The 14,099-nt window shown below is 41.2% G+C and overlaps 2 protein-coding genes across 2 annotated transcripts in view; one reads left to right on the top strand and one right to left on the bottom strand.

Annotated features, from left to right (window-relative positions):
* Positions 1 to 14,099, bottom strand: part of LOC134344218 (AT-rich interactive domain-containing protein 2-like) — a 378,430-nt gene that overhangs the window by 26,127 nt on the left and 338,204 nt on the right. The window contains exon 15 of the mRNA XM_063043648.1: positions 3,891 to 6,268. Within this exon, the coding sequence (XP_062899718.1) occupies positions 3,891 to 6,268 (2,378 nt within the window). The remainder of the gene's footprint in view (positions 1 to 3,890; positions 6,269 to 14,099) is intronic.
* LOC134343730 (GATA zinc finger domain-containing protein 14-like) overlaps positions 1 to 14,099 on the top strand; it is a 55,433-nt gene that overhangs the window by 31,110 nt on the left and 10,224 nt on the right. The window lies entirely within an intron of this gene.

Below are 14,099 nucleotides of genomic sequence, written 5' to 3'. Positions count from 1 at the left end.
TTCAACACTACAAAAGCCTTACCTGCTACTTACCTGTGCCTCCTCGCCAAAGGTCCCACTCTTACAGTGGACCACTCACACAATGACCACTCAAGCTTTGGCCCTGCTTTACTTTCATTTGCTTCTGCTAATGAATTGCCAATCGATTGGTCCACCTCTAATGCACCAAGCCCTGCAAAATGCTCCTTTTTAAAATTCTTGTCTGGACCTGTGTGAAGCGCACGCGCGCTTTTTTTTTCTTTTTTTTTTCTTTCTCTCTCTCTCTCTCTCTCCCCCCCCCAAATCAATTGGTCCACTGCTAACGTGTCCAGCCCTGTGAAGCAGTCCTTTCTTAAACTCTTCTCCCTGACGCGCTCTCTTCAAATTGATTAGTCTACTGATAATGTGCCGAGCCCTGCGAAATGCTCCTTTTTAAAATTCTTGTCCCTGACCTGTGTGAAGCTCTCTCTCTCTTTGAACGGACTGGTCTGCCAATAATGTGCCGAGTCCTGTAAAATGCTCCTTTTTAAAATTCTTGTCCCTGGCCTGTGCAAAGCTCACTCTCTCTCTCCCCCCCCCCCACCCAATTGGTCTGCTGCTAATGCGCTGAGCCTCGCAAAACTCTCCTTTTTAAAATTCTTGTCCCTGACCTGCCCGAAGCTCTCTCTTTCTTCAAATTGATTGGTCCGCTGCTAAACCTATCTCCCTAACCCTACTCCCATCTTTAGAGCATCTGGACAGTAAAGACACCTACTTTACACTACTATTTATTGACTACAACTCCATCTTCAATACTCTAATTCCAAGCAAACTCATCATCAAACTCTAAGACCTTGGACTTAACACCTCCCTCTGCAACCGTGTCCTCAATTTCCTGACCAACAGATCTCAATGAGTAAGGATAGGCAGAAAGATGTCTTCCACAATTATTCTCAACACTGATGCTCCACAAGACTGTGTCCTCAACCCCTACTGTACTCCTTGTACACTCATGACTGTGTGGCCAGATTCTACTCTAACTCCATCTACAAGTTTGCAGATGATACCACTGTAGTGTACTGTACCTCAAATAACGATGAGCCAGAGTACAGGTTAGAGAACTCAATCACATGGTGTCATGACAATAACCTTTCCCCCAATGTCATCAAAACAAAAGATCTTGTCCTTGACTTCAGGGAGGGGTAGTACATTTGCTCCTGTCTACATCAATGGTCTTGAGGTTGAAAAGGTTGAGAGCTTCAAATTCCTTAGCATGAACATCACCCTGTAATGTTCAATCAGGTTCGTGGGTCTGGCAAGTGATACAGAAAGCACTCTCTGCGAATAGGTATCTTAATCATTTATTTACAAACAGTAAAAATTTGACCAAACATTGATGTTTCCCAAGTTACAGACAATACAAAGCCAAATACTAAACAGACATATAGTTAAAAGTGCACGCAGAACAAACTTTTCAATGGTCATGTCTTAAACAAAGGAAGAGGAGAGAAAGCCCTTTCCACATGCAATTTTATATACCCAGGAAATTTGAAACTAGGCATCAGACATCTATCCGATGAAAAAAGCAGCTGCACCTTCTAAATTAACCAATCACAACAGAAATGGCTTTTGACAATCAGAATAAGGCACATCCCCACAGGACACACCATAGCCTGTACTGGTCCAGTCATGCATACACTATGGCCAAGAATGCTCACCAACACCTCCATTTCCTCAGGAGGCAGAAGAAATTAGCTATGTCCCATTAACCCTTACTGATTTTAAAATGATGCAGCATGGAAAGCATTCTATCCAGTTGCATCGTAGTTTGGTATGGCAACTGCGGTGCATGGCATTGCAAAAAGCTGCAGAGTCATGGGTATAGCCCAGCACTTCATGGAAACTGGACTTCTTACCATGGACTCTGTCTATGCTTTGCACTGCCCTAGTAAAGTATCCAGCATTACCAAAGACTCCAGCCTGCCTGGACACTCCCTCTTCTCCCCTTTCCCACCAGGATGAAGATACAAAAGCAGGTAGCACTAGGCTCAAGGATAGATTCTGTTTTAAGAACAGTTTTCTAATACAATAAGGTAGGCTCTTGACTTCAATCCACCTTGTTATGATCTTGTATCTTATTGTCTACTTACACTGCATTTTCTTTGTAGGCTGTTACACTTCACTTTGCATTCTGTTATTGTTTCACCTGTTCCTACCTCAATGTACTGTGTAATGAATTGACTTATAGGAATAGTATTCAAGACAAGCTTTTCACTGTACCTTACTACATCTGACAGTAATAAACAACAATTCCGTACCCAGACATCTGGAGCAGGAGGCAAGGCCATACTTTCTTCTGCAGCATTGACCATCTTGAAAAGCTGGTTTCTCCAAGATTTTAAAAAAAAGCTTCAATTTTCCAAGATGTTCACTTGTGATCAGTCCAACTAATTTAATCTGAAATTTGAACAATCCTTGCAACCCCAGCTAACATCTCTGGATTATAGTATTTTTCCGAATCAAAACAGCACAAAAAACTGCTAGATAGCACATCAAGTTTGTTGCACATTTTTTGACAAGATCAACCTAATTGTTTACCTAATTACTGTAATTAAAATCAATGTATTTACCAGTTGGACCCTTAATTTTTTAAAACAATGAGGAATTAGGAATTGCATTCTCTTTGTGTAGAAGCAATACATTATAACATGACCCTCTTAAAATCCAACCACGCTACGAAGGTCAAGACTTCAGAAAGCAAAAGCTGGGTATTCTGCAATAAGTAATTTACATCTTAAAGTATTTTCACCATCCATGAAGCCATTTATTAAATTCCAATTAGTCTTTGATGTGAACACTTATTTAACAGTTTAATATAATACATTTTTTAATTAAACCTTTTCCAAAAAAATATAAAGCAACATCTTTTTCTCCCAGCTTCACAAGATTCCCATATTCACCATGCCTGTTATTTACATTGAATAGAAGCTACAAACATTGAATCTGCATTCTGTGCTGCCTACTCAAATCAGTCCTTGGCTATTCAACCTCAATAAAGAAAACTTTAACTTCTCTAGTTTACAATTTTAACTTTTCTCTTCTTTTCTAAGGTAAATCTTAGTGCAAAAATACAATTTTTATGACTCATCAAGAGTACATGCTCAAAAACCGAGAGAGGCTTGAATCCATCATTTTCTAATGCTGAGGTTAAGAGCACCACCATGGAATCAAGACTGTCATATTTAATTTAAATGTTACCATAATGCCTTTATCATTCATGACTCTTGAGTACTTCCACATCCTTACTTCTCCACCTTTGATTTGCTTGTCCTTTTCTGCAAAATTTAATTCCCTTTAAGTTCTGTAGTACCAACTTTTGAAACTTTCCTCTAATGACCCATCTTCTTGCTTCCTTGCAGATCCACATGCAGCAACTTTTGCTTTTCCATGATTAAATTAATTTCTTACACTCAATAGGTGTTCCCATAATTGATTGTTTATTTTTTCAATTACTAATATTCCAAGGTGTGGTGTCAGAATATTAAATGGGAACTTCTATTCATTGAATCTGTTTCTTCCTTGAAAAAGTCAATTAATTTTAAAGGTCATCTTTAATAAAAGACATATTGATTCACTTTTGAGTTTGCACTTGTCAAGACTATTCATTATTCTGTTTCCAAGGAATATTATGATGTTGTTTCCACAGTTATCATTTTAAATCCTTATTTTATAAACAAGTGCTAAATGTGCTGGCATGTCAACTCTTATTAGCCACTTTCTTAATATCTAGGCATTCAATGTAAATATTCTATATATAGTGTCAAATGGAATACTGGAATTTCCTTAAATGTTCAAGACAGACCGAAGACCTGCAAGTATCTCTTAAGTAATTTTGGAATAATTTAACTTTGCAGTGAATCATATATACTTACTGCTATTGTTGCTGTATTTATGGTGGCTCCAGCAGGAACAGCCACCATCATGGTGTTGCTACCAGCTTTTGTAGGGTCACTAACAGTCATGATTCTCACCCCTACTTTATTTGGGATACCTGCCATAGAAACAGCAGATGTGTCTTCACCAGGCCTCTTGATTGCTTGGCGAGATGGCTGACCTTCACAGGTAGGAAGTTTTGAAGCAGAGACTGTACTACTGTTCTGACAGGAGATCACTTGAGAAGACTCTGTAGGACTGGACTGTACAAGCATATTGCCGTTGTGATGAGGCTGAGGGATGGTAACGTTAAAAGTGACTGCTGAAGTTCCAGTAGTTAATAAAGAGTTCCTGTGTGATTGAACTGTTGGATTTGGTACTATTACTGTAGTGTGTGCATGCGATTTCAAACTTGAAACTGAAGAAGGTCCATTGCACATTTTGCCCGGTTGATTAGTCTCACCATCCAAATGACACTTGACATCCTGTTGTTCCTGGTTAAGAATCTCCCCATTCCCTAAGTGGTTAGAGCCAACTGACTTCTCATTGGGAACATCCTTTCCTACGTGTGAACGATCACCTTTTGCAAAATCAGAATCCCCATTAATCATTGGCCTTTTTAATGCATTTTTAATTTCTACTACACCAGCTTTCCCTAAAATTGGATCTCCATTTGTCAAGTTTGTCTCATTACTTGCTTTTGATTCCAGCAAAGTTGGTGTTTTCTCCACAAAATTACGATGATTCATCCCTGAGCTGGGGCTCTCCTTCTTACTTTCCCCATTAAGTAGTTTTCCAGTCTGATCAGGTTTTCCATTTATGTGTCCATTGTTTGAATTGTAAGCATTAGCCACAAAAGCATTTTCGATTTGTCCAAAGGGTTGTTCTGCAGATTGTGAATTAAATGTTTTTGTAACATCTTCAGTTTTCTGGCAAACATGTTTCTCTCCTTCTGATTCATCTACAGTTGACTTGCTTTGGTTGACTGAAACACATGATGACTGGATAGGTTGAGTACTGGTGACTAGCTTTGCACTATGATCTCCAGAAAGAGTGTTTGCTGAGCTTGCATTTACTTGCTTCACATCTGTATTGGTTAAATTGGTATTTGGTACAACAGTGACTGTGACTTGTTGGTTGAGAGGTGGTCCCTGGAGAATGGTGCTTGAGCTGGTTGTGGAAATTAACTGGCCAGGGATAATTTGCACAGTCTGTAGGCCTCCATGTGGTTGTAATATTTGCAAGTTTGGTTGGCTCATTATGAGTTGCTGAGATTGGGGTTGAACACTTGGTACTGTGTTGGCCATCATTTGATAAACTATCTGAGGACTCTGAGCCCTGGTAACAGCAGGTGAAACTTGTGGGACAGGAAGTAGGAGCTTGCCAGCTTGTGAATGAGGTGGTGGCTTAGGAAGTAGTAACTGCTTTATTACACTGGTTTCACCAGTATTAGTTTGTGGACCTCCCACAGAAGGCTGCTGAACATGGACTTGAATTGGAGGCTGTTGAACAGAAACCATTTGTCCACAAGTACTGGGGTTCACTAAGGAGGATGGTGGCATTTGGGCAGAAGACATTCCACCCTGATTTGTTAGAACAATCTGATGAAAACTAGCAGGGTATACTTGGCCTTGATGTCCTACTATCACTTGAACACCTTGTTGGGGCTGCTGTTGAAGCTGGGTAGAATTGCTGACAATAGTTAAAGGAGTTTGACTAATGTTTTGAAATGTCTGTGACGAAACTGAGTTTTGGTTGCCTGCAATGGTTAAAGTCTGATTACTTGGTAGCTGAAGTGCAGCAGCAGATACAACAGTGGTAGGAGCTCCTGTGTATTGAAGATGCACTTGTACAGGTTGGGCAGTAGAAGGTTGGATCAACGGTCCTTGGGAGAATAAGGCAGCACTTGTAATGGGTTGTGTTCGTGAAGGAAATTGTGAATTAGGCAGTGCCTGATTGAGAACAGAAACTGTCGAGGTTGAACAGACAGGCTGCTGCCCAGTGAGGGACTGATGAGCAACTGCAACATGAGGAAGATGAACGTTAGTGGTCATAGTAGGTAGCTGCACTGCAGTAGTAACTTTGGTTGCTGCCACTTGAACTATAGCATTTCCAGAAACATTTGTAGTTACTCCAGTATGTAAACTTGGATGAACAGCAGATGTTAGTAGAGCATTAGGTTGTATTCCTCTGTTGTTTGAAATGGTACAGTACTGATGATGCTGGACAGGTGTACTTATCACAGGAGGCAGCTGGGTTACACTCTGGGTCTGAGCTGTGTGGAGGATTTGTGTGACTGGTTGACTTGTAGAAAAGGTAGGCACAACAGTTCTGTGCATCTGAACGGAAGTGCTCTGGACAGGAAGAGCAGCAGTACCTAGAAGGAACATAAAATAATTATTTAAGTGTAAAACTTAACTTTATTGTAATAGCATTCTGTATATATGGAACTGGTCTATTTTCAAAAATCCAAATATAATTGCAATAACATATTTTATGAAACACTCCTAAGAATCATTCCCTGATTTTTCCCAATTGCTGATATTACTACCTCTAATTTAATTTCCTTCTCTCAATTTTTATCCACCACTAAAAGTGATCTAGTACTTTCACTACAGTACAGTGCAACAAATATTTGCGTCTCTTCAACTGTTCAACACAGAGAGCCTGGACAGGGTACCATGACTTTACTCCATTAGGGCTTTACAGTAAGTTCAATCTTCACAATGCTCACTGTTCAAATGCAAATTATGGAGTTTATTCTGTAAAGTAAGCAAATAACTGGTGACTGGTCAGCTGTCCACTGCCAAACTTAATAGCTGGATAACCTGACATTTGGGGCTTGTTTCATAGAAACAGAATAATACAACACAGAAGACAGCAATTCAATCTAGTCTGCATGACCTTTTCCCACTTCTTGCAATTTCTACAAATTCCTTCATTTTTTGAAACTACTTTTCAAGAATCATGTACAATTTTGAAGACAACTACTGAATTTGTACTCATCAACCCGACAAGGCACTCATAACCCTGCCCAGTTGGTGCGCAGAAATAATTAGATGGTGGCACTGTTCTTTTTGCCAGTCAACTTAAATTTATGTTCTCACTTATCAAATCTTCACCAATGAAAACAGTTTCTCTTTATTAGTTTGGTCTAAAACCTTCATAATTTTGAACTTCTTGAATTACCTCAGTTTTCTCTTCTCCAAGGAGAACAAGCACACTATCATAGTACTTGCAATCCCTCATCTCTGAAACCATTCTTCTAAACTTCATATTCTTAGAAATTCAATGTGAAGAAACAGTTCCTATTTCATCCATACTTTTTCCAAAGTCATCAATTTATTCCTAAAATGCAGTGTCCTGAATATGCCACAGTACTCTCTATGGGGTTGCAAGCTTTTCATGTAGATCTAAAGAAGCTGGAGATGCTCCATCTTAGTCCTCCTTAAGTAGTTCTCCCAACAAACTCAAAGACTGATTAGGTCCAGTACAAGAATTCTTTGCATCAAAGCAAAGATGTCACATAAGTAGGTTATTACTCAAATAACCAATAGAATAATGACTCCCAAACTGTGTCCTGGGTTACTAATCATTTGGAATGTAGAAGACAGAAATTAATTGATGTGGCAAGCAATGTTTCACAAGGTTCTCAATCTAGATTAATAAACAGCACAGATTTAGGGGGCTCAATGAATAGATGAGACCACAAATTCAATGGTATAGTTGTGAATAAAAGTCACATAGGCTTGCCTATTATTAATTTGTTCAGTTTTCTAGTTACTATTAAAGGAAGTGTTAAAGGAATTTGTAGAATGTCTACGAGATGGGTTTTAGAGCAGCTTGTGGTTGTGCCTGCAAGGGAAAAGGCCATTCTGGATTTGGCATTGTGTAATAAACCAGATTTGATTAGGGAGCTTAAAGTAAAGGAATCCTTAGAGGCAGTGATCATAATATGATGGCAATCACCCTGCAGTCTGAGAGGGAGAAGCTAAAGTCAGATGTATCAGTATTACAGTGGAGTAAAGGGAGCTACAGAAGCATCACAGAGGAGCTGACCAAAGTTGATTGGAAAGGGACAGTAGCAGGTATGACAGCAGAACAACAATGACTGAAGTTTCTGGAAACAATTCAGATGGCACAGGATAGAAACACCCCAAAGAAGCAGTCTTCCAAAGGGAGGATGAAGCAACCATGGCTGACAAGGGAAATTAAAGACAGCATAAAAGCAAAAGAGAAGGTATACAATATAGCAAAAAATAGTGGGAAGCTTTAAAAAACCAACAGAAAGCAAGTAAAAAAAAAAGCAATAAGGAGAGAAAAGATGTAACATGAAGGTTAGCTAACCAGTAATAAAAAAAATACCATAAGTTTTATCAGATATATAAAGAGCAAAAGAGAGATGAGAAAGGATATCAGACCACTGGAAAATGATGCTGGAGAGGTTGTAACAGGGACAAGGAAATGACGGACAAACTCAATAAGTATTTTGTATCAGTCTTCACTGTGGAAGACACTAACAGAATGCCAAAAATTTAAGAGCATCAGGGAGACAGAAGTGAGTATAGTTGCTATTACTAAGGGGAATGTGCTTGGGAAGCTGAAGAAATTATGGAGGCATTAGTGGTGATCTATCAAGAATAACAGGATTCTGGAATAGTTAGAGGACTGGAAAGTCACAATTGTCACTCCATTCTTTAAGAAGGAAGGGAGTCAAAAGACAGGAAATTATAAACAAGAGAAAATCTACAATGCTGGAAATCTAAGCAACACACACAAAATGTAGTAAAGAGCTGGGAAATTGGTGAAAGAGACAGAAGGCCATGGAAGAAAGAAAAAGGGGGAAAGGAGTACTGGAGGGAGATGATGGGCAGGCAAGGAGATAAGGTGAGCGAAGGAAAAGGTGTTGGGAAATGGTGAAGGGGGTGGGGGGGGCATTACTGAAAGTTTGAGAAATCGAAGTTCATGCCATCAGGTTGGAGGCTACCCAAACGAAAACCAGCATGAAGGCATCCACTTGGGTAGACTCCAACCTGATGGCATGAACATCGATTTCTCAAACTTCCGGTAATCCCCCCCCCCCTTACCATTTTCCATCCCCTTTTCCCTCTCTCACCTTATCTCCTTGCCTGCCCATCACCTCCCTCTGGTATTCCTCCCTCCTTTTTCTTTCTTCCATGGCCTTCTGTCTCTTTCACCAATTTCCCAGCTCTTCATCCCTTTCCCTCCAGATTCGATCCATCACCTGATGTTTCTCTCTCCACTCCCTCCACCTTTTTTAATCTACTCCCTCAGCTTTTTTTCTCTTGTCCTGCCGAAGGGTTTCGATCCGAAACGTCGACTGTAGTATTTTTTCCACAGATGCTGCTTGGCCTGCTGAGTTCCTCCAGCATTTTGTGTGTGTTAACAGGAAATTAAAGGCCAGTTTGCCTGACTTCAGTGTTTGGAAAGATGTTAAGAGTCCATCATTAAGGATAAGGTTTCAAGGTACTGGGGTATATGATAAATAGGCCTAAGTCAGCATAGTTACCTTTAGGGGAAATCTTAGCAAACAAATCTGTTGGAATTCTTTGAGGAAATAGCAGGCAGTATAGATAAAGAAGATTCAGTGAATGTTGTTTACTTTGAATTACAAAAGGCCACACATGAGACTGCTAAACAAGATAAGAGCCCGAGGTATTACAGGAAAGAAACCAGCATGGTTGGAAGATTGGCTAACTGACAGGAAGTAAAGAGTGGGAGTAAAGAGGGCCTTTTAGTGGTGCGACTGCTTCTTTACAACATTATATGTCAATGATTTTGAGGACGGAATTAATGGCTCTGTGGCCAGGTTTGCGGATGATACAAAGATGGTGGAGGGACAGGCAGTGTTGAACAAGCACAGGGTTTGCAGAAGGACTTGGATTAGGTGAATGGGCAAAGAAGTGGCAGATGGAATACAGTGTAGGGAAGTATATGGTCATGCACTTTGGTAAAGGGAATAAAAGCGTAAACTATTTTCTAAACAAGAAAAAATTCAAAAATTGTAAGTGCAAATGAACTTGGGAGACCCCCTTAAGGATTTCTGAGAGGTTAACTTGCAGGCTAAGCTAGTGGTAAAGAAAGCAAATGAATGCCAGCATTAAGTTCAAGAAACTATAATTTAAAAAAAACAAGGATGTAATACACATCAAAGTTGCTGGTGAACGCAGCAGGCCAAGCAGCATCTCTAGGAAGAGGCGCAGTCGACGTTTCAGGCCGAGACCCTTCGTCAGGACTAACTGAAGGAAGAGTAAGGGATTTGAAAGTTGGAGGGGGAGGGGGAGATCCAAAATGATAGGAGAAGACAGGAGGGGGAGGGATAGAGCCGAGAGCTGGACAGGTGATAGGCAAAAGGGGATACGAGAGGATCATGGGACAGGAGATCCGGGAAGAAAGACAAGGGGGGGTGACCCAGAGGATGGGCAAGAAGTATATTCAGAGGGACAGAGGGAGAAAAAGGAGAGTGAGAGAAAGAATGTGTGCATAAAAATGAGTAACAGATGGGGTACGAGGGGGAGGTGGGGCCTTAGCGGAAGTTAGAGAAGTCAATGTTCATGCCATCAGGTTGGAGGCTACCCAGATGGAATATAAGGTGTTGTTCCTCCAACCTGAGTGTGGCTTCATCTTTACAGTAGAGGAGGCCGTGGATAGACATGTCAGAATGGGAATGGGATGTGGAATTAAAATGTGTGGCCACTGGGAGATCCTGCTTTCTCTGGCGGACAGAGCGTAGATGTTCAGCAAAGCGGTCTCCCAGTCTGCGTCGGGTCTCACCAATATATAAAAGGCCACATCGGGAGCACCGGACGCAGTATATCACCCCAGTCGACTCACAGGTGAAGTGATGCCTCACCTGGAAGGACTGTTTGGGGCCCTGAATGGTGGTAAGGGAGGAAGTGTAAGGGCATGTGTAGCACTTGTTCCGCTTACACGGATAAGTGCCAGGAGGGAGATCAGTGGGGAGGGATGGGGGGGACGAATGGACAAGGGAGTTGTGTAGGGAGCGATCCCTGCGGAATGCAGAGAGAGGGGGGAGGGAAAGATGTGCTTAGTGGTGGGATCCCGTTGGAGGTGGCGGAAGTTACGGAGAATAATATGTTGGACCCGGAGGCTGGTGGGGTGGTAGGTGAGGACCAGGGGAACCCTATTCCTAGTGGGGTGGTGGGAGGATGGAGTGAGAGCAGATGTACGTGAAATGGGGGAGATGCGTTTAAGAGCAGAGTTGATAGTGGAGGAAGGGAAGCCCCTTTCTTTAAAAAATGAAGACATCTCCCTCGTCCTAGAATGAAAAGCCTCATCCTGAGAGCAGATGCGGCGGAGACGGAGGAATTGCGAGAAGGGGATGGCGTTTTTGCAAGAGACAGGGTGAGAAGAGGAATAGTCCAGATAGCTGTGAGAGTCAGTAGGCTTATAGTAGACATCAGTGGATAAGCTGTCTCCAGAGACAGAGACAGAAAGATCTAGAAAGGGGAGGGAGGTGTCGGAAATGGACCAGGTAAACTTGAGGGCAGGGTGAAAGTTGGAGGCAAAGTTAATAAAGTCAACGAGTTCTGCATGCGTGCAGGAAGCAGCGCCAATGCAGTCGTCGATGTAGCGAAGGAAAAGTGGGGGACAGATACCAGAATAGGCACGGAACATAGATCGTTCCACAAACCCAACAAAAAGGCAGGCATAGCTAGGACCCATACGGGTGCCCATAGCTACACCTTTAGTTTGGAGATGCGAAAAGGTGAAAAGGAGCCGGATTAAGAGGCATGACAAGGTGGCTGAAAGATTGAAAAACCAAGCCTGCAAGCATGGATGGGATGCGCACGTCGAACCTCATATAAGAACAGAGGACGGATCGCTATGGAAGCCGGACCTAATCTTTGTTAAGAGAGGGAAAGCGGCTGTAGTCGACGTGACCATCAGATACGAGGACAACCAGCGGTCCCTAGAAAAGGCGTGGAAGGAGAAGGAGGAGAAATATAAACATCTCACACGCCAGATTAAAGAGCTTACAGGTGCACAGTCAGTAGAGTACTATGGTTTCGTGGTTGGAGCGAGAGGTCTCTGGACAGAGGAAAATGAAAGGCTGCTGAATTTGATCAGCTCGAAGGGTCACAAGATGTTTGCAAGAAACATTTGCAGTTTAACGATAAAGCCATTGGTCATACGCACTTGGAGCACTGTAAGCAGTTTTAGGCCCCTTATCTAAGAAAGGACACACTGGCATTGGAGAGGATCCAGAGGAAGTTCATGAGAATTGTCCTGGGAAAGAAAGAGTTAATGTATAAGGAGCATTTGATGGCTCTGGGACTAAAGTTGCTGGAATTTAAAAATGAGGGGAAAACTTGAAACCTACCAAATATTGAAAGGTCTAGATAAAGTGATGTGGAGAGAATGTTTTTTATGGTGAAGGAGTCCAGGACCAAAATGCACAGCCTCAGAACAGAAGGATGTCCCTTTACAGCAACGCTGAGATGTAACTTCTTTAGCCAGAAAGTCAAGAATCTGTTGAATTCACTGTCAAAGGCAGCTGTAGAGGCCAAATCATTGGGTATATTTAAAGCAGATGTTGATAGACTCTCGGGTATAAAAGGTTGCAGGAAGAAGGCAAGAGAATAGGGTTGTGAGAAATAATAATCAACCACCATGGAATGGTAGAGCAGAATCGATGGTCCAAATGGCCTAATTCTGCTCCTATGTCTAATGATCCTTAAGGTATAAAGAGATTCTGGATTTGCTCAGTGGTGAGTCACAAAAGGATGCAAATACGGATTAGCAAAGTACAAGTACCAGAATGTAATAATAAAGCAGCCCTGGTCTTAATATGTAATAGGCGTCTGGTGTCTCCTAGAATGTGAGTAAAAATTGTTGGAAGGATAGTTGAATTGGCATGGTGACCATTCCAGTGGAGGGAATGAGAGTGAAATGGAAAGAAAACCGGGAGTCAGATGGATAGAAATGGCTTTCTACAAGTATGATTGGAAGTACCAGTCTAATGAAGACTAAATGCTAGAAGCAGATTATATAGTATCTGAGGAGAGAGAAACAGTATTAATATTTCACGTTGATTGAGTAGTTTAGTTTCTATTTTACATTGCACTAATTGGTAATAGAGAACTTGAAATGGGGGGAGGAAATTAAGGACTGTAATTCTCCAGGTAAAGAATAATCACCTCAGAGGTTTTACTTGTACGAATTGCTAAGGGTTAGAGTGGCTCAGAGACTTGTGTGAACAGAAGGAGTTTTGATTCACAGGACAGCAACATCAATACTTCCAGAATTGAGAGCTGGGCTGGTTTCAACATAAACCAGCCTGGACTCATATTCCAGGGAATCAGAAAATAAAAGCAAAAGCATAGAGGAATGGCAGTATTCAAGGGAGAAAAAGGTTGGCCTAAAGTGAAAGCATGAAGTTAAAGAGTAAAATTATAGTTTCAGAATGATAAGCAGAGAGCTTAACAGTAAAAGCAAATTAGCAAAATATAAAAAGCTAAACTTTTTTTTGTTTCTGAATTCATGAAACATTTGACAGACACTAGGTATTTATAACATGATCTCACAATGAGCAAGATCATGAGTTAAATATACTGGAGTCTTTGGAGCTTAGAAAAATAGAGGGCTATAAGTAACCATAGGTAATTTTTAAAGTAAGTACATGCTCAGCACAGCATTGTGGGCCGAAGAGCCTATATTGTGCTGTGGGTTTTCCAAATTTCTATGTTTCTAGTTCTTGATGATAAAAAAGGACAACCAAAGGAGTGGAGATAAACACAAGGGTAAGTAGAAAGAATGATCCTTGCTTAGAAAAAGAGAGTATAGAAGTAGATTGGGAGGTAGGAGGGGTGATATAAAAGATAAGGGACAAAAAAAATTTAATCTAGTGTACAAATTTAGTGTTCATAATATGGAGTCTTTTACCAAAAACAAATTGGGTATTCTCTTTGCAGAGTTCCTGCATTCAGTCTGAAGAAGTGACCCCACTTTTCTTATTGTCTGACATTTAGTTCTCTATTCCACTCCAACGCTGAACTCTTTGTAGCCTCCAATACTGTAACAATGAGGCACAACTCATGTTTGAGGACAGTGCTTCCCTCCCCCATCTGCCTGTGGGCACTTTGTAGCCTTCTGGACTCAATATCAAGCTCCACAAATTCTGGTAAACTTACCTTCTCTGTATCAGATCTGGCCAGTTCTGATGG

The sequence above is a fragment of the Mobula hypostoma genome, chromosome 3, assembly GCF_963921235.1.
Source record: "Mobula hypostoma chromosome 3, sMobHyp1.1, whole genome shotgun sequence".
Classification (NCBI taxonomy): Eukaryota; Metazoa; Chordata; class Chondrichthyes; order Myliobatiformes; family Myliobatidae; genus Mobula; species Mobula hypostoma.
This window is presented reverse-complemented; position numbering and strand designations above follow the sequence as displayed.